The sequence below is a fragment of the Rhinolophus sinicus genome, linkage group LG06, assembly GCF_036562045.2.
Source record: "Rhinolophus sinicus isolate RSC01 linkage group LG06, ASM3656204v1, whole genome shotgun sequence".
NCBI classification, from domain to species: Eukaryota; Metazoa; Chordata; class Mammalia; order Chiroptera; family Rhinolophidae; genus Rhinolophus; species Rhinolophus sinicus.
In genome coordinates this window covers 29,815,701-29,841,471 of record NC_133756.1, presented here as the reverse complement: position 1 = coordinate 29,841,471, position 25,771 = coordinate 29,815,701, and the positions used below count along the sequence as shown (strand labels likewise).

Sequence of the window (25,771 nt, the reverse complement as noted above, 5' to 3'; positions counted from 1 at the left end):
AGCATATTAATATATGACCATTATATTAAGCAAAAAAACAAGCTTTCTCCTTTTAATGTATAGAATGTGTTTCAGACGGATAGATAATATATACCTCAAATTTAACCTCTTAATTTTTGCCTCCCTATTAAAGAATAGTATTCTTCAACAGACCATAGTAAATAGCACCACTAATCCGAACAATCTAGGGTTATCCCTGATTCTCTAGTTCCTCTCAGCCCCCACATTTAATCAATCAAGCCTGATTTAACATCCAAAACATAAAGAGTCAGCTCACTTTTCTTAGCTTCCAATACCACAAGAAATCTCATCCAGCCACAAATAGGTCCCACCTGGGCTCCTGCCTTCCAGCCTAATACTTTTAGCTTCCTGTCGTCCATTTTCTACCTAGTACACTATACATAAGGTCACTTCACTCCCCTGTTATAAACCTTCTAGTGGCTTCTACTGCACATAGAATAAAACCCAAATTTCTTACTCTGACTCACAAAGCTCCTCTCTCCCTCTCATCACACTCCACTGCTCTCTGGGCTCCCAATATGCTCCCAGCCACATTCCCCAAACACTTCCATCTCATTCTCACTTGAGTACTATTTTTGTCCCCTCTGCAGGCAAAGCTCTTCCCACTTATTTTTGCATGTCTGGCTCCTCATCATTTTGATCTTGTTTAAATTTCACCTTGTTCAAGAGGCCTTCCCTATGAGCAAACAAAGTGGGCACAAGCCACGTTCCCTATTTTAATTACCTGCAAGGCACTGATCACCACTGATAATGCTCTTAGTTTATTTATTTGTTAGTTAATTTTGTCATTAGGATGTAAACTGAACCATGGCAGAGAGCCTTATCTGTTTTATTCACATCTATATCTCTAGTACCAAAAATAGTGCCTGACACATAATATGCACTCATTGAACACTTCTTGAATGAAAAAAATGTGTATTATAAAATCAGATATTTCTTAAGAGAGACACTATTCATATGTAGTTGTCTATTTTTGTTGTAGAAGCAAAGGAAAAAGTGCGGAGAGATACTAAACAGTAAATATTAACTTCCTGGGGGAGAAGGGGAAAGGAAAATCAACTTTGTCTTCTAATAAATAAGCATTGTTTGATTAGTTATAATAAGTATGTATTTCTTTTTGAAATTAAAAAAAATTCAATAAATAAAAAATGTAAGGATGTAATATTCCCTCAGGTAGGGAGACTATCTATCTATCTATCTATCTATCTATCTTTCTATATCTCTAGAGCAGATCAATATGATAGCACTCTAGTTGTATTAGCAATTTTCCTGTCAATAGATGAAAGTAATTATTTAAAGATACCTGTAATCATAAGTCTTAAAGTGTTTTGAAACCATACAGAAAGAGGTACGATTCAGTCATTAAAAAAGGGAATTGTCTAATAAATTCCAAAATGCCCAATTAGGACAAATTGTCTGTCTAGAGAAAAACCTTCAATAACTTTGAGACCTTCTCTGTCTGCCACAGTCCCTCCTCCTGAGAAAATGTGAGCCTGCGCCAAGTTTGGCTCTACCCCCTCCTTGGTGAGGAGCGCCTCTCAGCAGCTGAGCCCATCACTCTCCGCAGCAGTGCTGAGACCAGAGACAGTGACAGAGAGAGGAGAGCCTCGGCAGCTTGGCAGCCCCACATACCCTGACCTCACTTATTTCTAGCCACAGCTTCCAAACCAGAACCATTTCAAGGGACATGGACACAGCAGACAAGTTCATTGTGGCTGGGGCTGCCACAGTAGGGCTGGCTGGCTGGCTCTGGGGCTGGAACTGGGACTATGTTTGGGTGCCTCCTCATTGGTTATGCCAGGAGCCCTTCTTTGAAGCAACAGCTCTTCTACACCATTCTGGGCTTTGCCCTCTCAGAGGCCACGGGGCTCTTTTGCCTGATGGTGGCCTTTCTCATCCTCTTCACCACGCGAAGAAGCCATCTCCACCTCCCATAGTTCTTTATCCTGTGGCTTGTCTGCCCTGCATGTTCCTTTTCCTATACCTCCCCAGGCAGCCTGGGGTCAGTGGTTGGACCAGGGTTTGACAGATGGAAGACAAATAAATACTGTATTAATAAGGAAATATACCCCAAAACTTTGAGGAAGGTAATACTCATATGATTAAGTTCTAATGTGTTTGTTCAACATTGTTTTATATTACTTCATAATCATACCTCAAATACTTCTATTTTAACTAGGGAATGCCCTACTTAATACATTCTATGAGTGTGGAATACAGCAGGCTGAAAATCAAAACTGTCAGATTTGGAAAACATGATCACAACAAATCCATAGAATATATTCACTAGAACTAATTAGGAGCCATCTTACCTCAATAAAAGACGGAGAACTTGATGGTAACGGAAAGGGAGTAACGGCCATCTGATGGACTGCGTCTTCATTTCTGCGGATATTAAAATAGGCAGAATCAGTATACATTAAATGCTAAGTTCCTGGCTCACATTATAATCATTACTTCAGTTGAAAATGCATGCACAGCACTATAGGATAAAAAAATATATAAAGATATACCAGTTTCAAGCATGCAAAACCATTAGGCACAAAAAGAGATGTATTACTCCAGGGAAACTAAGATACAATTATTAGTGACAAAGAATAATGATGCTAGGAGTTGGCCAAATCCTGCTTAGTAAGTCAGGTGCTGCAGAGGATAATTTTGGAAAGGCATCAACTCTTTCAACACTGAGGAATATACATTTTTCAAATGGGTGTGTGTAACCTCTAGGCCTCACTAATGTCTAGAGCATTTTGTTCTTTGAACTGGAAAGGTTCCCAGCCTCCTCACTTGGCTTCTAATTTTGTTCTGCCAAAGGAAGGATGACGGGATGTATACGCCAGTCCTCACGGGGGTGGACCCCGGAAGGGGGAGTGATGAATGGGGAAAGCAGAGATCCAGACAGACAATGCTTTGTGGGTTAACCTAATTCTACTCCTCATCATCCTAATGGAACCAGAGGAGGTGGGAGCTGAAACTTCATCACCAGGGTGACAGGCAGAGAACAAATCCTAGAGTAGCTGTTTGGATTATTTGAGCTTATTTCCACTATGTTACTAGCAAATGGTAGGCAGTGGTTCTGCTGGAGATTTATCCTTTACTCCTCATTCATGATGCACCACCAATATAATTATCTCAAGATTTATGTTAAGTTTGATTTTGAAGTTTCACAAAATAAACCAAGGAAACACAAAAAAATACTTCTTACTAGTGTGTAAAAAGCTAAGAGTATTCACAGATCTCTTAATATGACCTATAGGATAGTCACTACCAAACTTAGGAGGGCACTCAAAATTCCACCCCATTTTGTTTTTTACTTCTCATCAATTGGAAAAAGATCCATTAGTCGACATCATCCCTCTTTTGGGGCTTTAATCGTATCACTGCCTTACCTGAAATGTCTTTTTTTAAATTAAATTTATATCCCACCCATCCTCTTCCTCCAGTGTGAGTCAATAACTTCAACTAGGTGAATTATTCCCTTAAGTTCAAAGACTAACTATATATTGACGTCTTCCAAATTCACATAGTTAGCCCACCAGAGTTATTATGGTTTTGAAACATGTATCTGATTATATTTCAGTCCCCTGTTTAAAATCTCCCTATGGCTTCCTACTGCAGTTAGGAGCAAGTCCAAAATTGTTAGGGAGCTTCAAGGCCTTGAGCAGTCTGGCCCCAGGCCCCATCTCTGGCCTCCTCTTCTCTCTCTTCCTTGCTCACTTTGCTCCAGTCCAGCTACACAGGCTTTCCTTCCATTTCTCACCCCCCTCAGGGCCTTCTCTCATCCTATTCTCTTCTGCTCTCTACGCCTGTTGCCCAAATCCTTTGTTTGACTTATTCCTATTTCTCCTTGATAGCTCACCATAAATGTCACTTCCTGAAACAAGCCTTCCAAGACCTGCGCTATATATGCTTATAGCGCCCTATGCAATGATCATAGATCTGTTTCTTTCACAATTTACCTAACTGCTTTGTATGAACATTTGCTTCAAATCTGTCTTCCCCTCAAATGGTAAGCACCCCAAGGGTAAAACTCATTGTCCTTCCAACTCTCTATTGTATCATCTTGGGCAAACACAGTGCCTGGAAAATAGTTGATACTTAACATGACTATTTTTGAAAAATGTAATGATCACTCATTTCAATAAGGAGTTTCAGTTCTAGCACTACCACTAACTAATTATAGGATTTGGGGGAAATAACTTCAAAGAGAATCAGTTTCTTGATCTCTTCAGTAAGTAGGTTGAACTGTACAAATCCTAAGCTGATATAAATTCTTATGGAACGAGGCAGAATAGAAACAAAAAGATGAGGTCTAGGTGCCCTTTCTCAAGGAACCTTCTCAGATCCTTGGATTATCTAGCACACCAGCCAAACCAAAGCAAAGGGGAGGAAAAACTAAATGTATAAAGTGACAAAGAGCTTGAAGAATGTATCTTTTTTTTTTTCCTGACATCATTATAGATGCCTTGAGCATGCACTATGTTAAGAGATGGCTATTGTTTCTTGAGGGAGTACAATCCATTCCTTAGCAGTTTGCTCATACAGAGAAGGAGTAGTCAGTTACTCTTGAGGAAGTAATAGCCTTTTCCCAGTGGTAATTTCCTTCCTGTGCAGTTTCCCCCATCGGAAAACACAATAGAGCTCAGCTCTGGTTTAGAGCTGAAAGCCAACACGACATATCGGTCTGCTCAAGGTTCAGAGCCCATGGGGCAGAGTGTATTTGGCAGTAATTAAGCAGATGGCTTCCCATATCTCTTTCAAAGGTTAGCAGCATTAAAAACATGGCTGCACATAAATTCTTATTGAGAATCATGATTAACTGGACTTAGCTAGCTCAAATCAGTCACGTTATCCCTTCATAATTTAAAGATTTCCCCCAAATGAGGATGACTTTAATGGCCTTTAAAATCCATATTAATTTTTTTTTTAAACCTTACAGAATAGAAAACCTACAACTACTCTCAGTGAAGAGAAGAAAGCTGCTATAAGAAGTTACAGTTCACAATCCTTTACAATCCACTTATTAGTGAGTGTTCACGTACCTCAGCATCAAACAAGTGGAGACCTGATATGGCAGCAATTTTAAAAAGAAAGAAGTAGGAAGAGGGAGACCAAAGGAGAGAGGGAAGTTAGCCTGAATGACTGCTGGGGACCCTCTGACTCCTCATCTTCTATGATTCTTGTAAGGAATGAAATCTACTTTCTTTATAATTAACTTTTCCTTTTCAGTATAACTAACAAGTTTTTGAGGCCCCTGTGTCCCATACAGGACACAATCAGGAATTGTAATTGCTTGTTGGTGTTTTTATAATGATCTTGAACAGCTGTTGGGAGAGAGATAATGGAGTTCTACGATGGATAACAGTGAGAACAGTTTTTCAGATTAAGAAACCCTATAAGTATGTGTTCTTAATCACTGTACTTGCTGTGCTCTATTAAAATGATTTGTGCTGTTGTTTCTCCCTCTCTAAACCCAGGGATGGGGTTTTATTTCTTCGTGTCCCAGCTTGTAGCAGGGGACCTGACAGACACTAGGTGTGCTATAAATGTCTGTTGAATGAAAGTGATCTGAACAAGGAAGAGAAAAGATATGAAAGCAGAACGATCAAAACTATGCCCTGGGCCTTCCAAGCTGCTTGAACCAGTTAATGACAATGTGCTAACTGCAGTCACCCAGTTGTTAGTACTTACCACATTAATGGACCGTTCTTGGGGTATCTGCCCAGATGACAGTGATCCCCTGAATGGACTACGGTAGCAATGTCTACACTGTATGACACTAATAGCCTGACTCAACCTCAGTGGATGTAGGAGACAGACACCTGTCTCAGTTTGGGCCAATAGATTCTCTCTACCAGGGACTCTGAATGTAAAACAGACACACAGAGATGAGGAGTATCTAGATGAGTGGTATCTAGATAATACCAATGGAAATGTTCAGGGACAAACAGGGGCTCAGGACTCCCTTCTGCTGACATCTCTAGTCACCCTGGTTCCTTCTCTTCAGATTCTTAGTTGGATGGCTCCTTCTTAGGAGTCCGTGAGGCATCCCTGTTTCTTACAATACATTCTCCTTCTAATTTAAGCTGGCTAGAATTTACTTTAATTGGTTGAAACTTAACAATACAGCTCTTATTTTTATTCTGGATATATACATTTGTTTACATTTTTAACAAATATTTATAGTGTGGATACAAGATGACTAAAACATGATTCTTGTCCTTAATGACACTAGCAATTAGAGAGGAATATAGCTGAGTAAACAGACAATTACAACAGTGGAATTACTGTCCAGGGACTATCAGTTTAGTTTTTCTCCAAAAGGATGCTAGGAACACTCCCAATTCAGTTTCTTGTTCGTAGAATACATTTATATTCATGATAAACATACATTCTGGATTCTGATTTCAATTCTGTTTTGCTATAATAATACATTCATCTTTGTAAAAATCATGCAACTTGTGTTAGGCAGAATTCTAACAAGGTACCCAAGATTCCAGTCTCCCTGGTGTACAGATTGTAAACAGGATGAATGTCACTTCCATGATTAGGTTTTATTATACAGCACAGCTGACTAAGATAAAGGGAGATTAACAAGTTGGGTTTGACCAAATCACACGGGCCCTTTTAAATCTGGAGATTTCACTTCTCAGAGACACGGTGTCCTAATGTCTTAAATTAGTAGGCTGATGTACATGAATTCTAAGGAATGCCTGGAGGTCAGAGATAGGAAGTCATCTATTAGAAGCACCATTGCTGGCTTGAGGATGGGGAGGACCTTGTAGCAAATAATGTGAATGGTCTCCAGGAGCTGAGAGAAGTCCCCATCTAAGAACCAGCAAGGAAATAGAGACTTCAACAAGAATGAGCCTGGAAGTGGATCTTCCTCCAAGGATCCAGACAAGAACTCAGCCTGGCCAACCCCTCGATTTCTGCCGTGTGAGGCTGTGAGCAGAGAAGCCTTATGCCAACTCATAGAACTATGAGCTAATAAATCGGTGTTGTTTTAAACTATTAAATTTGTGGTAGTTTGTTATACAACAAGAGACAACTAATACACAAAACGTTTTGGTTTGGAAAACATGGTCACTAGAAACGTAATATTTGCATTCTTACCATGTGCCACTGTTCTAAATGTCTTTCACATATTAATTCATTTAACCTTCGTAACAACTCTGTCTGGTAAGTACAATTATTTTCTTCAACACAGAGATTAAGCAACCTGACTAAAGTCACAAGCTAATAAATAGCAGAGTTGATATGGAAATTCAGCAGTCTGGTTTCAAAACCTACTCTTTTAACTACTATACTACAGTGTTTCTCACTTTAATAGCTTGTCTCAGAGCCATAAACATCTTTATCTCTTATATATCCAAGGTAATGTTCCCAGACTCCCTTTGGGGAAAAGTTCTACTAGGTCACAATTTACTCTTAAAGCTATTTCTTAATTTTGCTTAAGATAAAGATGCATGCAAGGTTCTCATCCTGCTCACTCTAATCCGATCAACTCTTCCTACTTAAGTTCTGAGTGTCATATCTACATTACCCGTCCCTTATGATGATTATAAAAGACTTCAAAATATCCATTGAGTTCAGTAGCGCAGGTAGATTGGCAAATAACACAGTGAAAGGTAATTCCCTCAGTTCTCTTCCGTGATAGCTATTAGAGTGGTTCATAAACCCTCTGGAAACCCTTTTCCTCCCCTTTAACGTTGAGCCTGTACTTGACTGACATTTCCTTTGTCTGCCTTGGTGATCACTGAAACACATGATGAGTGGAACCTTCTCATGTAACATGAGAAGGAAAGAAATCTTCATTGTTTTAAGCCACTGAGATTTGGGGCTATTAGTAACAAAAGCTTAACTGAGTCTATCCTGACTCAAACATGCTCTAAATAAGTTTATTCTATAATAACTTTTTTAAAAAGTGATGCTTATACCTTATTCAGAATAGCTAAAAACCGGAAACAACCTAAATGTCCACCTACAGGAGAATGGATCAACAAATTGTGGTATAGTCATAGGCTGGGGGATGGGTGAGAAAGGTGAAGGGATTAGGTAGTTACAAACTGGTAGTTACAAAATAGTCACAGGGATGTGAAGTACAGTATGGGGAATATAGTCTCAATAAGACTTTAAAAACTACGTGTAGTGTCAGGTGAGTTCTAAACTTATTGGGGGATCACTTAATAACATAAAAATGTGTGGATTGGAATATTACTTAATAATTAAGGAATAAAACTATTGGTACAGATAACAACATGGATAAATCTCAAAAAATTACGTACAATGAAAGAAATCACACAAAAGAATACATACTGTTTGATTCTACTTACATGAAATTCCAGAATAGTGAAAACTAATCTATGGTGACAGAAATCAGGAAGTGTTTGCTCTGGAGGAAGGGACTGACTGGACAGGAGCATCAGCAATCTTTCTGAGGTGAATGAATGCTCCATATTTTTGTTTTAGGTGATGGTCACACAGGTGATGTTTTGTATTATCAAAACTCAACAAACTGAACACGTAAAATCTATTGCACTGAGTATAAATGATTAAAACTAAAATGAAAATTATTTAACTAAATTCATGATTATATATGGTGTAAGACAAATAGGTGCTTTTCTGGAAAGAAATTTGGTCAAAAAGCAGATCTAGGCAAAAATACAGTTCTATCTATAGTTCTATCAGCAAGATGTAAGCCAGATATTAAACTTTTTATAAACTTGGTTTCTTAATCTAAAAAAATCTGATAACACCTTCTAATATTATAGAATTGTTGCACGATAATATACATGTCAGAGCACTAAAGCACAATAACAATAGTTAACATTTAATTTTTTATGCTTTTATGATGTTCAGATGCTTAAATTTCCAGGTGCTAAGTCTTTGGTTACTGTTAATTCATTCAACCATGGATCCTTATATACAAAGCAATCATCAAGTCTAATGGTTTCATTCTAAAGACTTCATCCTTTCTTGTTTTTTTCTTCTAGTCCCATGGTCCCCATCCTAATCCATGTACTTTTCATGTTGCCTAGACTATGACAACAGTGTCCCTACTGGTTCCCTTGTTCTGCTTTCTCTGTGTCTCAATCCATTCAAATCATTCCCCTCTCAACTGTGAACCACTTGGCTGCACTCCTAGCAACCAAGGCTGAAAATGTAATCTCAATAATCCAATATCATAGAGTTCTTTCTATTGGTGCTTGTTTTGTCTGACGTATAGTTACTTATTTGCATGTTTTGGAGAACTTCTTAACTCTATGGTCTTCTATAGCATCTGACATACAGCAGATACTCAATAAATCCTTGATTTAAATTTGTTCATGCAGTTTGGACTAAATTTTTTTCCTATGTAAGTCTACCCAGGTAGACTTGCTGTACCCACTTCTCTAACAGTAATCTCTCTTTTCTCTGAAATTCTAAATTTATATGGCTTTTCTCAGTGACTTCATTTTATTCTTCTAAGAATATTTCCCTGCATTCTTAAAATCACATACATGTCACCTAAAGGGATTTGTTGATAATTCTGTATATTTATTCCTTACCCATCACAGTTGTAACCATAATTCAAACTGTCATAAGAGATTTCCTTAACATGTTATTTGAAAGATCAGATCCAACAACAATTGATGAATTTCTTAGGATAAATATGGGATACTCTCTCCAATATAAACTCTGAAAGAACACTACAAATTGTAGTCAAAGGAAAGATTAATGGGCTACAAGGAGAACATACTTATCCTTCAGGAAAGCACAATGAGCCCATGACAACAATTTTTGAATGAGGAAGAACAAAGAAATCTGATATAATGGACAGTGTGTGTATATGTATGTGTTTGTAGAATGCCATAACTTTTCATTTATAAGAGACTGAGTTGTCTCCAAGGAGGATTTCTACTTCTTTGAAAAGTAAAAGTGTGTTCCATCATAAAATCCATAAAGAATCTCAAGGGATCTCAAATAGGTAAAATAATCTTGAAAAAGAGGAAAAGTTGGAAGTCTCACTCTTCCTGGTTTCAAAGTTCATTTCAGAGCTATAGCAACCAAAACAATGTGGTACTGGCATAGGGACAGACTATAGACCAATGGAAGATAACAGAGAGCCCTGAAATAACCTTCACGTATGTGATCAAATGGTTTTCAACAAGAGTGCCAAGACCATTCAATGGGGGAAAGGATGATCTTTTCAACAAATGGTGCTGGGAAAACTGGATAATCCTATGCAAAAGAATGATGTTGGATCTTTCCCTTACACTATACACAAAAATTAACTAAAAATGGATCAAAGACCTAAATGTAAGAGCTAAAGCTATAAAACTCTTAGAAGAAAACATAAGGGAAGAGCTTCATTACATGGGATTTGGCAATGATTTCTTGGATATGACATCGAAAGCACAAGGAACAATAAAAAATAGATAAATTGGTCTACATCAAAATTAAAAACTTCCGTGCTCCAAAGGATAAAATCAATAGAGTAAAAAGGTAACCTATGGAATGGGAAAAAAAGTACTTACAAATCATATAAGTGATCGGAGGTTAACATGTAGAATATTAAAGAATTCCTACAATCCAACACCAAAACAAACAACCTGATTGAAAATTAGGCAAAGGACTTGAAAAGACATTTCTCCAAAGAAGACATACAAATGGCCAATAAGAACATGAAAAGATGCTCAACATTACTAATTCTCAGAGAAATGCAAATTAAAACCACAATGAGATACCACTTCACACCCATTAGGATGGCTACAATAAAAAAAAACACAAAAAAAAACCCCCAAAAAACCCAGAAAATAACAAGTGTTGGTGAGGTTGTGGAGAAACTGGAACCCTTGTCCACTGTTGGTAGTAATGTAATATTGGTGCAACTGCTATGGAAAACAGTGTGACGGTTTCTCAAAAAATAAAAAACAGAATTACCATATGATTCAGCAATTCCACTTCTGAGAATATATCCCAAAGAATTGAGAGTAGGCCCTCAAAGAGACATTTGTATACTCATAAGTGTTCATAAGCATTATTCACAATAGTCAAAAGACAGAGGGAACCCAAGTCTTCCATGACAGATGAATGGATAACCAAATGTGGTATACACATACAACAGACTACTTTTCAGCCTTATAAAGGAAGGAAATTCTGACACAATGCACAACATGAACCTTAAAAACATGGTAATGCAATAAGCCAGTAACAAAAGGTCAAATGCTGTATGATTCCACTCTTATGAGGTATATAGTATAGTTAAATTCAGAGACAGAAAGTAGAATGGTAGTTGCCAGGGATTGTCGGGAGGGGGAAATGGGGAGTTATTTTTTAATGGGTAGTTTCAGTTTTTCAAAATGTAAAGAATTCTGTAGATGGATGGTGGTAATAGCTGCACAACAATGTGAATACACTTAATGCCACTGAACTGTACACTTAAAATGGTTAAGATGGTAGATTTTATGTTATGCATATTTCACCACAATTGAAAAAAATTAAGCAAGCAAGACAAAAAAAGTTCATGTGTAATGAGAACATGTTTGAATTATTTAAAATATCACTTAAAAGTCTTCAGGACTGCTCTGACTTGCCACTTTGAAATTCACTTTCATGAAACCCATAGGATCTTATTTTAGGCCATCAGAATAGCAGTACATCAAAAACAAAAGTTTTGCGCCTGAATTCAGTCTAGATTGCTGAGTAGGGGGATTTAATTTCTTTGCAACCTGTTCTAAAGTGATTACAACTACAATCTAGTGCCAAGCACATAACTAAGGTGTCCACACACAAACATCGAATACATGAGGAACACATGAACACAACTAAATAGGCCTACATATTATTTTCTGATTATTTAAAATATAGTGACGTGAGATACGTGAGGACAGAAAAGAAAACCAACTCTACATTTGCTATATTAATTGAAACGTGACAATGAATTAACGTTCAGCCAGGAAATCTCCATGTAAATGAACCAAAAGTAACATATAAAACAAAGCAAATCATTATATCTCCGTGGGAGCAGCAAAACTTTTTCCTGAAAAGATTCCAGGAGATATTTCTCACTACATGAATAGACTGAATAGTTTCCAATTTCCAATTGGAAGAAACCACCGAAATAGGTGAATATGCTGAATCTGAAATAAATGTCCAGTGAGAGTGGAATTAGAACTCTATTTACACTTGACATTCCAAACAATGTCAATCACTAATGAGGACTGCTGGGAGTAACTCAGCATCCAGACCCACATTTAACAAATATGGCTCCAGGCAAGTTCTAAATAATTGCCAATTGTGCAGAGGAAAAGGTGGCTCATAAAATATTTGGCAGTGCAGATTGCTGACAGGGTTCATGTGGGGAGTTTAGGACTGAATGGGATGGATGACTAGACTAATAAGCTTCTCAAAGTGATTCTTTCTAAAAGGTAATGTAGTAGATATCCTATGCCATTGCTGGCTGGCAAGTCCAAATATTATTCAGATATCCAGCCCTCACCGTAAGTCCATGTGCTGGGAAAGGGAAAGGTGACACCCCCACCCCCACCCCCAGGTATAAATCCCTGCCTGACTCCCCTGAGATAATCACAGTAATGTCACTTCAAGAGCCAGTGAATGGTTTGGCAAGGGAATCGGGTCACACTGGAGGTCCTTAGCAGAGACTTGTTTAGGGTCTTGGGCTCTGATAAAGAAGTTTGAAGGATAAAAGTTCTCAGAATCAAGGCTAAAAGCCTACATGTGATAAGAAAATATACAGAGGTATCCAAATCTCTCACTCTGGTTGCTCATGATTTGTTCAGATAGCACTACTTTTATCACTCTTCCCATTCATTAGGATTCTTTGGCAACAGAAATGAATTCAGGCCAACTTAAGCAAAAGGGAATGTATTAGGGGGACACTGGAGTCTCACAAAACACAGGCAGGCTATATGATCAGACTTGGAACAGACAGGAACTAAGAGACGTCCAGAGGATAAGGAAGTAGGAAGCAGAATGATATTATAGCAGCAACCTCTGATCAAAGTCCTGTGGCTCCAAGAATAAATGTCATTCATATAAAATCACTCACATTACTTGCTTTCTCTTGTAAACCTCAGATATCATTCCCATGCTTAGGCCACATGACCACCCAATGGCCACATCTCGGCAATGAGAGAATGAGCTGGCTTCTTCAGCTTCCAGAGGGAGACAGACATCTAGATTTACTGTTCTTACTAGTCCACCATACTGCATACATTAGTTTGTGTCTGTGTGTTTGGGGGGGGGGGGGTCTACTATAAGAAACAGGCATTCTACAGGGAAAGGAGTATAAATACTGACCAGCAAAAAAGAAAAGAAAAAAAAATGCCCATATCATCCCTGTGGCCATCACAATTAGGTGTCTCTGAGTGCCACAAGAAGTGAAACAAATATAGTTATAATTCCTACAATTGGGTACTACGTTAAGGAATGGGAGTAGCAATGAAAAAAATTACCAGTTCTATCCTTGAAATAATAAAAGTGACTTTTAAAGATATTTTACACGTCATACAAAGAAGATGGGCTTGTTGTTTGGTAGCATCTCTTTTCTCTTTACCTACTTCACTGAATTCACCTAATTCATGAATGGCTCTGTAAAATTTTTGGTCATGTCAGACAACCTAACTATAACCACCCTCAAAAGAGGAAAATGTATGGCTGCTGTGGATATTCAAAAAAGAATATGCCATGGGCTTTCAAGTTGACTCCAGAAATGTATGACTCAGTGGAGTCAGAACTAGATTAAATGTACAGCATCTCAAGGTTACCATAGTATGTCAAAAGGAACAATGATTCTGACTTGGATGTATAAATTCTCATGTCTTTGACAAAAGAGCAAAACATAAAATACTCCAACTCCACCTTGGTCTTTAACTAAAAGGCTTACAAATTCTACTTACGAATATAAAATAAATAATGGAAATTGTTATTTAAAATGGATAGTACAGGAAACAAGTACTGAAGAAATTAAGCAAGAGTCAGCATTTCACTTGAGAGACTTATATGGGTCTACCATATTGTACGTCTAAACAGAAGAGCCTTGAAATTGCAGGAGTGTGCCTCTACTTCCTTCCTCCCTGCAACACCTAATAATGTTCAGTGCTAATGACAGGTTTCTTCCTCAAAACTTCTTGTCATAAATCCCATGAGAGATATTTGACTGTGCACGTGAAAACGGTCATTGCATTCTTAAATGGTTCATGAGAGTGAGAAAGATGGTTCCTTACAGTATTCAAAACAAACGACGTACACAACTGTACTCACCCAATGGTACTTTCTAAAGAAGGATTGCTTTTCTCCTAGAAGTAAATGTTCAGGTATCCTGGCTATAATATCCTATTCTGAAAACCTATGGGTTTCTGTACATACTGTGACGTTGCTTACTTATCCTTCAGGTCTGAGCTTAAGCATCTTTCTCTGTGACACCTTCCCTTAGGCTCCAAAGACTAGGTTAGGTTTCTCTCCTATATGTCCCTATAGTATCATAGCACTTACAGCACTGAATGAGGTACCAGATTGTTTACTTTCTGCCTCTTTTTTTAATGGCAGAAATTGTGTCACTGACGCCATAGCACGAGCACAAGCAGGCACTCATCAAATGCTTGTTGAATAAATGCATGAATATTTCTTTATGAAAGTAAAACTCATGATTAGGCCCACCATCTTTTCCCCTTGTATTTATCAAACCTAGGTATAAAGAATCAGGAACACAATAAGAACTTTTAAAACAAGGATTCAATTTGCTTTTTCAGATGGACTTCCCCTAGCGAGGACTCTGACATTCACATTAATTTCAAGTCAATATCACCTCTTCGGGATATGGCCAGAGGATAACAGGCCACACTATATTTTTAATTACAAAAACAAGACATATGTTCAATCGATACAGTAAGGTGGATCCCATGGTGAGTCCACTTTTACTCAGTAGGGCTTGACAGCAAGCACTAAATCTTTCCAAGGGTTTCAGTTTCATTTGGCCTTCTTTAGCCCCAGGAGTTTTTACACAGTACATATTTTCCACATGTAATTAAGTAATGGAGAGTGAGTTGTTACACATGACATTTAATTTTCGATAGTGGGGGAAGGTATGACAAGAGCTGCAGGCAAGATCATTAATCTCCTTGGATTCCTGCACTGCCAAATATAGCAATTCCGTCTTCATCGTATTAATATAGCTCTCCTTCTGTACTTAAATTGGAGTGATTGTGTAGAGGAATAACATTGTATAGGAAAACCCATAGAAATCAAAAACCCAGGTTGTAATATAGCTCTGGATGATCCAGAGTTGAATAACTTAGTATATCAAAGTCCACATGTGACTTAGGGCACAATTACATGATTACAGGATTGTCGAAAGTCTAATGATGTGAAAAAAAGGGAGGGAGTAGTTATGTAAGTCATGTATACATAGCAGCAACTTACTTATTTTCACTAATACTCACAGACCCTTTGTGAATTATATAGATCAATTAGTATATGAATAAATACAAGTGTTAAAAAGAATATGACAAGGACTTGATTACACAAATGTACACCACTATAGACTAAAGGCCCTAGTTAATTAAAATGTTGCTTGCAGTATATTTTAACAGCTTTCTCTAATTACTGCTGATCATACTTCCAAATCTGTGGCCAGTTCCCATTTTTATCTCAATTGCCAATAAATCCAAAAAGGAGTTGTTAAGGTATAAAAATCAAAACTTTCTATCTAATGGAAATGCACAGAGAATCAATAATTTCAACTAAGGAAGAAACTGTTGCCAAATACAAGCACGAACTGTAAAGAAATACAATTTGCAAAAATCAGTTTTTAAAGTAAAGTTATATAACACAATACAAGTTATACAACTTAAAAGAAAAGTATGTGTATAATTGTATGTGTTGTGCTGAGATAATTTAAGTGGTAACTTCCTGAAACTTGATAACAAATCAATATTTAACTGCTTCAGGATTTGCTTCCAAAAAGGCAAAATTAGGGTTCTTGTAACAATAGTCTGAAAAAGGTAATATATAGGCAGAGATTGAAAGATATACCTAAATGAGTAAGGAACTAGACAATCAGCCTGAAGGAGACAGGATGGTATGTTGGATAGCACCTAAAAGGCACCTATTACCACTCATCAATAGGACAACATTCTACCACTGTGCCTTTTGATGTACAGAGCTGATGAGCAATATTTTCTTTTTTGATTTCGTTAAGTGCTTTAAATTTTGACACTATTTGCTATTACTTACCTCAGTAACATCTATTATAACATATTTAATTGGCTGGAGATTAATTTATGTTAACTAGATTTCTCTTTATACATTCCTCAATTAAACAGTGTTCTACTCTTTGTTAGAATACCGGGTCACCATTTAAAAAGAAGAAGGAGGAGGAGGAGGAGGAGGAGGAGGACGAAGAGGAGGAGGAGGAAGAGGAGGAGGAGGAGAAGCTGACAGAAGACTAAAAGAGATGTATCAGGCACGTTGTACCCATGTTTTATTCTAACACTTACCAGAAATGGTTTTATATAATGCCTGTAGCTATCTCTTCCAGTGCTTAATCATTATGATGTTAATTAAAACATTCTTAAACTGTGAATCTGTGTCACTTTAAAAAATATTCAAGATTCTGGAATTAGACAAAGCATATATGAAGGAGTACCATGTTTCCCTGAAAATAAGACCTAGCCGGACCATCAACTCTAATGCGTCTTTTGGAGCTAAAATTAATATAAGACCAGGTCTTATTTTAATATAAGACCAGGTGTGATATAATATACCATACTATTCTATAATATAAGACTGGGTCTTCTGTAAGACTGGTCTTAATTTTTGCTCCAAAAGACGCATTAGAGTTGATGGTCTGGCTAGGTCTTATTTTCGGGGAAACATGGTAAATCTTTTTCCTCCTTTCCTTTTCCAAGACATTTTTTTTCTGTTACCTCCTTACGCTCCCTTCCCCCCCTTTTTCTGCCATCATCGTCATCATTGTCGTCATCATCTCTACAGCAATGAACATTGTTGAGTCCATATTGTCAGGCAATATAAACATTAGACAATTAAGAGATAGCTAGAGCATCCTCATTTTATAGATCAGGAAACTGACTGGGCTCACATAGCCAAATATTAAACCCAGTTTCAAACCTATCAAGGTGAATTCAGGATTTCTTCTTTTAACCACTTAAAAGCCGTATAGTTCAGTCTTGCTTTAGAAAAGAATTTGGGCCAGCCTGGTGGCTCAGGTGGTCGGAGCGCCAAGCTCCTAATGCTGCCAAGGTTGCTGGTTCGATTCCCACATGGGCCTCGGAGCTGCCCTCTACAGTTAAGACTGTGAACAACAGCTCTCCCTGGAGCTGGGCTGCCAGGTACAAGGCTCATAATACCAGCATGGGCTAGGAAGCTGTGTCCTACACAACTAGACTGAGAAACAACAGCTTGAACTGGAGTGGAGTGGGGTAGGGGTGGGTGGGGGGGTGGGGGGTGGTGGGGGTGGGTGGGGGGTGGGGGTGGGGGTGGGGGTGGGGGTGGGGGTGGGGATGCGAGGGAGGCAGAAGAAGGGGAAGAAAAAAAAAGAATTCATCACTTTAGGTAATAAGAGTTCTCAGTAAGATGAATAGTTCCTTCCCTTATGGAAACTGAAGCATTAATTAATAAAAGATTGGCACACAGATTATCAGATCTATCTACTGAATCAAACAAAAGGTTATCAACAATGCATACTTATCTCTTGATTAAATTTAAGCTCATTTTTCTTTATACAGTCTAAAAGTGGATATGACAACAGATTGTTTAGAATTATGACTACATCTGTTTTCTCCCTATATAAGAAGATATAGAAAATCTTAGATTATTTGAGAAAGTAGTGGGGAAAGGGACTTATGAGTAATTTTGTAAAATAATGAGTTATATATCAACAAGTACTTTCAAATCCACAAAATAAGTCAAACTAACTTACTATGATTGTTACCTTTGGAGAATAAGCAATCTAGAATTGTTTAGTAAGGGCTGAAAAAATTTTATTCAGTAAAGCTTTCTGAATGCCTACTATGTGCCAGGTATTATAATTTAATGACCATGCAAGAAATGCGAATAATTAGAGAACATATTTGTTTGTACATTGATACTTCTAAATTGCTTAAAATCACTTCCAGCAAAGAAGTATTCAACAGCATCCTCATTATGATTACACCATTAATTTACTGAACAAATTCTTTCCTTGATTCTGATCCCTTCTGAACAATCAAAATTAAAATCATCAGACACTAAATTAATGGGGCTTTATTACAATTATTAAAATTCTACTCAGCTTTCTCTTTTGTATTCTAAGTAAATTCCAGTCATTTAACCTTTCCTTCTCAAAGGAAGAGGGTTCTATTTCCCAACTACTTAATTGGATTAAATGATTTCCTTTGGATCCTATTCAATTTTCTTTTTCCTTTCCTTAAAATGGAATGACTGAGGATGGGTAACAAAGGCTCACAAATGCTAAACAGGTAACAGTAACCTTAATAGCAGCACTTGAAGCATTCGCCACAAACGTGCTAGGCACGTACGTATGTGCAGACACCATTGAGTGCTATACAAGTCTTCCCATGGAATCTTCACACAACTTTACACAAAGTTTTCACACCTAAATGGCTTGAACTGTTTGCTTGTATGGACTTCCCTTGATGGATATTTACACTTGTGAGTGGCTGACCTTTCCTCAAGTCTCTTTATTTTTTCATCATCTAAGTCTAATTTTGTAAGTTCTGGTAACAGGAAGGGCAAAGAAACCCAAAAAAGAGATTGGTGCCTAACAGAGGACTTCAAGTTGAGTAAGCCAGAGGAGGTTGTCTTAACACACAAAGACATACAAGAAGGAGGAAGGTTTCTACCTCTGGAAACAAGAGTGAAAAACTGGAAGGCCAGGGAATGCTACTGAGTAGAGAAAAGGTCACCAGCGGAGGATTTCTTTAGGAGCAAAGCAGCAATATCCCAAGGCTGAAGTGCTGGCATGGAAAGGAATGCTTCAATCAGGTACATTAGTGCCCATAGCTGGGAATAAAACTACCCATGAATCTCAGGGGTACCCTGAGAATCCGTAAGTCTTACTGATATGTAGCTAAATGAGAAGGGGAATAGCAACAATAATCACTGTTATAAAATACCAGCTAACACTCTTTCAGCCTTTACTCTATGCTAGACACTGTATTGAACACTTCAAATTTTTGAAATATCACAGAGAGGTAGGTGCTTTATTATCCCCATTTTACAAATGATAACTGAGGCACAGGAGGAAAAGAAACAGAGCAACAGCTAACAAACAAGTTTAGTAACATCACCCAAAAACAATTCAGATTTACCTGTCGTTTCAGTCCAGTAACAGGAAATCAAACCTCATTCCACTGCTGATGAGGCAATGATGGCTACCACCAGTGGGGACCCCCAGTTCTGATTCACTTATGCCAAAAGAGCTCAGTCAGCCAGGAGTGAGGCACCGGTCAATGTGAAAGCCTACAGACACCGCATGACTCTAGGCAGCAGAGCTCCTATCTCCTCCCCTCTGGATTTCTCACCAGCACTCTTCACATGAAGCTCCTAAAATTTTCCTGCGTTCTGTTTTCCTGCCTATTCTTTGATGAAGACATTAATGAATCAACAAATATACTAAATGTTGGTGACAGAAAAAGGAGACGCTAGAAGGCTCTATTATATTTATAGGAGGATAATCAGATCCAGAAAGGGAGGAATTTTTAAAAATTGAAAAATGAGTACAAGCCTCAACTACCAATGCTATCATGTGAAACATAAATAACAAGAAAGCCTCAAAATCAAAACAATCTATACTTAAAGTGACAGTTACAAAAGGAAAACGCATGTGTAGAATACAGTGATTTTGTTAGACAAACCAAAGATAAAATAGTTTTACATAAATAATAACATCTTCAGAAGAGACCTTAGATTTTAGAAAACCATGTGCATCTATCTTACCTGATGAAAACCAGCTTGACCTTTGATGGTGCCGTCTTAATAATGGCAGATGCATTTTGGTGACTTCTTCCATACAAGATCTGATTGTTTATCTGTTTGAGAAAAAAATAAAATGCACTTGTAAAAATGCAATATGTATATTTTGTATAAATATACATGTTTCTATTTATATATGTGCACAAGTATATATGTATATACTTGGAGTTAAACAATGAAGTCCATTTTTAAGTGGCTACATGTGGGACTCTTTAAGGCTAAAAATCTTAATATTCTCTGTAGTATGGATTCAAACACTAATTCTAAACAGCTATTAAAATCTCTTAAGTTCAGTTTTGAATGTAGTTAATAAAACACACACAGTCCTTGACCCTTTTGCAAACCTTGAAGAGAGCAGTAGTTGAAGAAAAAGTAGATGAAAAAAGTTTATGATATATATTTCATTTCCTACAGCTTTTCCAGATTCTTAAAAAAATGTAGAAAACAGACCAAACTGTGGTATTTACCAGGACTCTGGAGGGCCCATTAAACATGATTCTGTAAACATGTCAAAGTTATTAGATAGCATAAAATTTGTTATTCCAGAGGAGATAAAACTTATATCCCTGTTTTAAGTCAAATTTTAGATCAACTGCACAGAAACATTTTATTGTACATAATCAATAAGCCATCTGCTCTTATCCAAGATGGGGTGGGATTTTTAACTTGATTGAATTCACCTAAATATGATCTAAAAACATTTATATTCTAAATATTTTCACTCCATATTTTCCCATTGGTAAACTAGGATGATAGTTATAATCAATCTTTTATTTTATTTCATCAATTAATAATAGCTCCCACAGTTTTGGCTTTTGTCCTCTTCTCTATTTAATAAGTAGTTAATGATCTATACCATACTGTCCCTATTTAACTGAGACCTTGATAATTTCTACTATTTAAGGAATGTGTAGCACATTATATACGGGATAGTAAAAAGGAATTTATGCTTCTTGTAATTAGCATCTAATTTGTCTGTCCTTGATATCTCTGAAATTTGTCATTTGAAGACACTCCTGGAAAAGACATCATTTTGTCACAACAGTTACAGTGAGAAAGTGTATGGAAATGAACACTTCAAAGTATGATATTCAAATATAATATTTTTAACTGTCAAAAATGAAGCTCATCCATTACCTCGAAGTGGTAGAGCTGGGATTCACATCAAAGGCTGATGCAAAGACTAAACTCCAACTACCTCCTCACTATGCCTCTCATTCTACCAGCTTTTGTTCTTCACCAAGATAATCAATCTCCCAGAAATCTGTTGATCTCCACAACGTCTTTTCTCTGGGCCTCAGTTTCCTCTTCTTTAAAAGGAACCTAAGGACCTATTTCATAAAACTATTGTGAGAATTAAATGAGATAATGCCTTTAAATAGTATTTATAGTAATCTTGATACTCAAACGATTTTAAAATTTTTATGTATTCAAAGCTACTATGTTTTCTGTTAAGGTGGCTGCCTTTTTAACATAATGTATTTAAAAATGTGCCCACATTCTGCATGATACTACACTGATGGATATGTGCCATTCTACATTTGTACAAACCTACAGAAAGAACAAGAGCAAGAATGAACCCTAATGTAAACTATAAACTTTGGGTGATTATATGTGTCAAAATGCAGGTTCATCAGTTGCAACAAACGCACCACTCTGGGGGGATAGTGATAATGGGGGAGGCTATGCATGTGTGGGGATGGAGGTATATGGGAAATCTCTGTACCTTCCTGTCAATTTTGCTGTTCTAAAAAAAAAAAATCTTTTTTTTAAAGTGTTATTTCCTCCTAATACTTTCATGGTTTTATTTATTTCCTTAAAAATTTCTTTTCTTATATTTATATCTTCTTACCTAACTTAATTATAAGGAATATGGTCAAATAAGTCATGTAATCATTAAGAAAGTGAAAAAACATACTTAGTGATATAGGAAATGTCCAAAATATATTAAGTGTCAAAACCTAGTTACACAATAGTATGCTTAGTATAATCGTTTTGCTTGCTGACCAAATTTTTCAATCTCTTTAATTTATAATGACCCACAAATAAGGATCTTTAAATCACAAATTTAAAATGAGACACTGTGTGGAATATGCTTGATTCAATGCCTGGCATTCAGGTAATTATTTGCGAATGTCTTCCCCACTGTGCCTAGCCTCTGCTTTCAGAGTCTTTCTAAACCTCCGCCTAGCTAACCTTCCAGTCTTTGAATTTTATGGCAGTAGGTTTAAAAAACATTTGTCTTATTGCACTTACACCCCACCTGATGTGGTAAAGTCGATTCTGGTTAGGTGGTGAGCATCAGGTAGGCACACGACATTTATTGAACTGAGTTACGTTCCCTGAGGGCAGGAACCAGTGCCCCCCTCTTGGTGTTCCCCAGCTTGTCATGCATAGCTTGCAGACAGTGGTGCTCAATGAAGACGTACTGAACGACTCACAGAGCCCAGAACAGAACAGCACTCCCATTAATCAACTGCTAGTACACCTTCTCTGAGGTGGGCTCCAGCTTTCAGCATAATTGAGGTTAAAAAAAAAAAGTTTTTTTGACTAGCAAAGGCTGGAGCACATAAAAAACTTGAGCTGTTTCATGTGTATGGATATGCCTGCTCTTTAGCTGTGATCCTCTATTTTGATCAAATAGAATACATGGTACTATTATTTTAAGAGGGAAAAATATAACAACCCAAAGGAAGAAAGCAGGTCGTTAATTTTAATTTACTAAGAGTAAATCTAAAGTTATGTCTTTCCTGGTGCGGTTTCTGAATATTCAGAGGCTCTGGCAGTTGAAGGGCAAAGCATCTTGCTTGCTGCTGATGTTTCTATCAGTGCCAACAACTGTGGCGTTTACTGCTGAGGCAGCTGTTCCCTGCCGATGCTCAGAGGCCCCTGGAGAACACTCTGCTATTCGGTGGAAAACTGGGCACAGAACAAGAACCTCAAGATAGAGTGAAGCCTGATTTAACTGGATTAAATCTAAAAGGAAAATGCAGCAGAATCTCTAGATCAAAAAATCTAAGACAAAGCCTCTTTTCTGGCCCCAGAAAGGACACATTAGCAGCCTCTGAGTTTCAGGAGAGGAAGATTTCTTCTGTATTTTCTCAGATCTTATTTAATATAAGACAATTTCGCTATTTAAGGAAAAGGTATATAGCTTCCAACTAGAAAAGCAGTGTTTATATTTATCACTAAAGGAATCACACTCCAGAGGAAATTCAGTAAGGAGGTAGAAAGAATATCATGCATTTTATGCATAAATTATAGACTGTCACTATTCCTTAAACAGATGTAGACCATCTTCTAAGTATAGCATAGGCCGAAAAGAAAGCGTTCCACACCTTCTGGAAGTCTTTCAGGTTAATTCTAATCAGTCATAGCTACCTACCATTAATGAGTGCTCCCTCTGTGCCAAACACTATGCTAAACTCTTCATGCACAGTATCTCATTTAAATCTCAGAACAACTGGGATATTATGTCCTTTGACCAGATGATGAAAGTGGAACTCCAAGAGCTTGAGTAATTTGCCCAAGGTGACTTAGCTATTAGTTTAAAAGCTTACAGATCTAAGGCACACTTAGAGGTAACATCCTTTACAGAATATACATAAAAATCAGATGATTTCTAAAGGTCATCTTCAGAAAGATATCTATTAAATATTCTCTGAGCAAGAACACAAGAATGCTAGCTAGTCACAACCTTAGTACTTGGAGTGTTGAGAGACAGAGGTAGAAGTCAAGCATTTCACCACCACACACAGAGGAATTGCCTGATTACTGACTGTTAGGCTTTTGAAGTCCCAAATGCAATATGGAGCCCCGTATGACTATACCTTTCAAAAAAAAAGAAAACAAGAGGAAAACAGAAAACAAAATAAAGCAAGAAAAAAAGAAACAAAATAAGACTGCACCTTTCTCTTTCTGCAAACAAACCACACCCTGAACAATAATATACACTTATTACAATTTTTTCCCATTGTACAAATACATAGATTGAAAAACATTTAATTTTTTTTTGACCCAAGTCAAAGGAAAACAAATCTATTTATTATCTTAAAATATGAGACCTACACCGCTTCCATTCAAGGGTAACCATATATCCTAATTAGCCTGAAGTAATCCCGTTTATACATGTTGCTCCAATTATTAATAGTGCTCCCTCTCAAAAGTAACCCAGTGTGGATGATAAATTATATCTTTATCCCACTTTCATCAAGCCATGACTATGGAAAGTGTATTTTATGCCATTCCGCCTCGATTTCCATATCACTAAATGAGAAAACCAGGCCAGACGGTGAGGGGGGGGGGTTCGTGTTGGGGGGGTAAGTAAAGACTTTAGGGATCTTCGCCAGCACACAACCACTTCTCTTTGCAAGGGATGGTCCTTCGGACCTTCCCATCACAAATACCATCCATAATAGTGGGCCTTCACATTTGTATTGCTTGTCATGGCACCTAAGGCAGTAGATGGTGGGCATATGACACAAGCTGGGACAATTAAGACTCTCTCTTTTGGGGGGATGTTTAATTGGGGCTGAGACTCAGGTAACGATTCCCTACATCTTCTCCAACTTCTGTGCCATGGCGACATTCTGCCACATGGATGAGGGGCAGGAAAAGCCATCACTTCCTGAGTCCCCATGTATCCTGACCTTCAGGTTCTGGGAGGGTCATCCATACTATTACAATCAATTCTCCTTTTTGGTTCAATTGCATTGAACTAATTTCTGTTGTCTGCCACTGAAAAGTCTCCATGAACACAGTATCTGAGGAACCCTCTAATTCTAAATATTAATTTATATATCCAAGTGACATACCTCTCTCTATCTCGTCTCATGCTCTCTCAGGCATGCAGTAAGTTACCTTAGCATTTAAAAGGGAAGAAAAAGACAAAGAAGCACAGGAGCTCTCTATGTGCTTGATCCCCAATTCTGGTTTTATTATCTGCGTTTGGCTTCCTCTTCCGATTACTGACAAAAAGGGCCTTTTGAGATCCTCTACATAGACAGTAACTTCTATTTCAGCTCCACAATCCCTGGTACCCAAAAGACACGAATATTTACCACGGGTAAGTTAGCTCATCTTTTTGAAGTTCTGAATTTCCAGTTCAATGAAATGTTATTCAGGAGCAAATTATAGCAGCTCTAGATACTGAAGACAATAGCCCCAAATGAGAAACATTTGTGTTTGTAAATTCTAAGTCATACTATAATGGGTTTTCATTGTGATTCATTTTCTCCTCATGGGTTGGTTTCGGCTATTGTAATCAAACACACACACACACACACACCCGATTTGAGGTAAACTGTCTATATTCAGGTACCAGAGATGGGATACTTAATAGCAATATTTTACAGTTTGTAGAAGAAGTAGAATCAAGGTTAATCAGCAAAGATTCGCCAAAAGTAAATGGATGGAAATCCTTTCGTTATACTACATAAACTTTCACTTTAGAGGTCTTTAATGAGATTGGTTTTAATGAAATTAATTATTCAAATATATCATCAAGAGATAGGTACTCAACTGTTCTTAATTTTCCGTAGTTCAACTGAATAAATTTATGCTGGAGAGCAACTCAATTAAATCTATTCAAAAATCTACCAAATTAAAAGTAAAAGTTAATTAACTTAAGCTCATATTACAAATATTAATTATACAAAAATTAAACATTATTTCAAGCAACAGATTTGCCTGAGGTTTGAATATCAAGTAATAATATATTATATTCAACAATACCCCCTCTTCCCATGCTTTT

The 25,771-nt window shown here is 37.3% G+C and overlaps 1 protein-coding gene and 1 pseudogene across 8 annotated transcripts in view; one reads left to right on the top strand and one right to left on the bottom strand.

Moving 5' to 3' along the window:
- PATJ (PATJ crumbs cell polarity complex component) overlaps window positions 1-25,771 on the bottom strand; it is a 299,829-nt gene that overhangs the window by 90,890 nt on the left and 183,168 nt on the right. For all 8 annotated transcript variants that reach the window (XM_019731220.2, XM_074334813.1, XM_074334815.1 and 5 more), the window contains 2 exons: window positions 19,984-20,075; window positions 2,334-2,406 (listed from right to left, as the gene is read on the bottom strand). In XM_019731220.2, the coding sequence (XP_019586779.2) occupies window positions 2,334-2,406; window positions 19,984-20,075 (165 nt within the window). The remainder of the gene's footprint in view (window positions 1-2,333; window positions 2,407-19,983; window positions 20,076-25,771) is intronic.
- LOC109446966 (ATP synthase F(0) complex subunit C2, mitochondrial) lies at window positions 1,507-2,084 on the top strand (annotated as a pseudogene).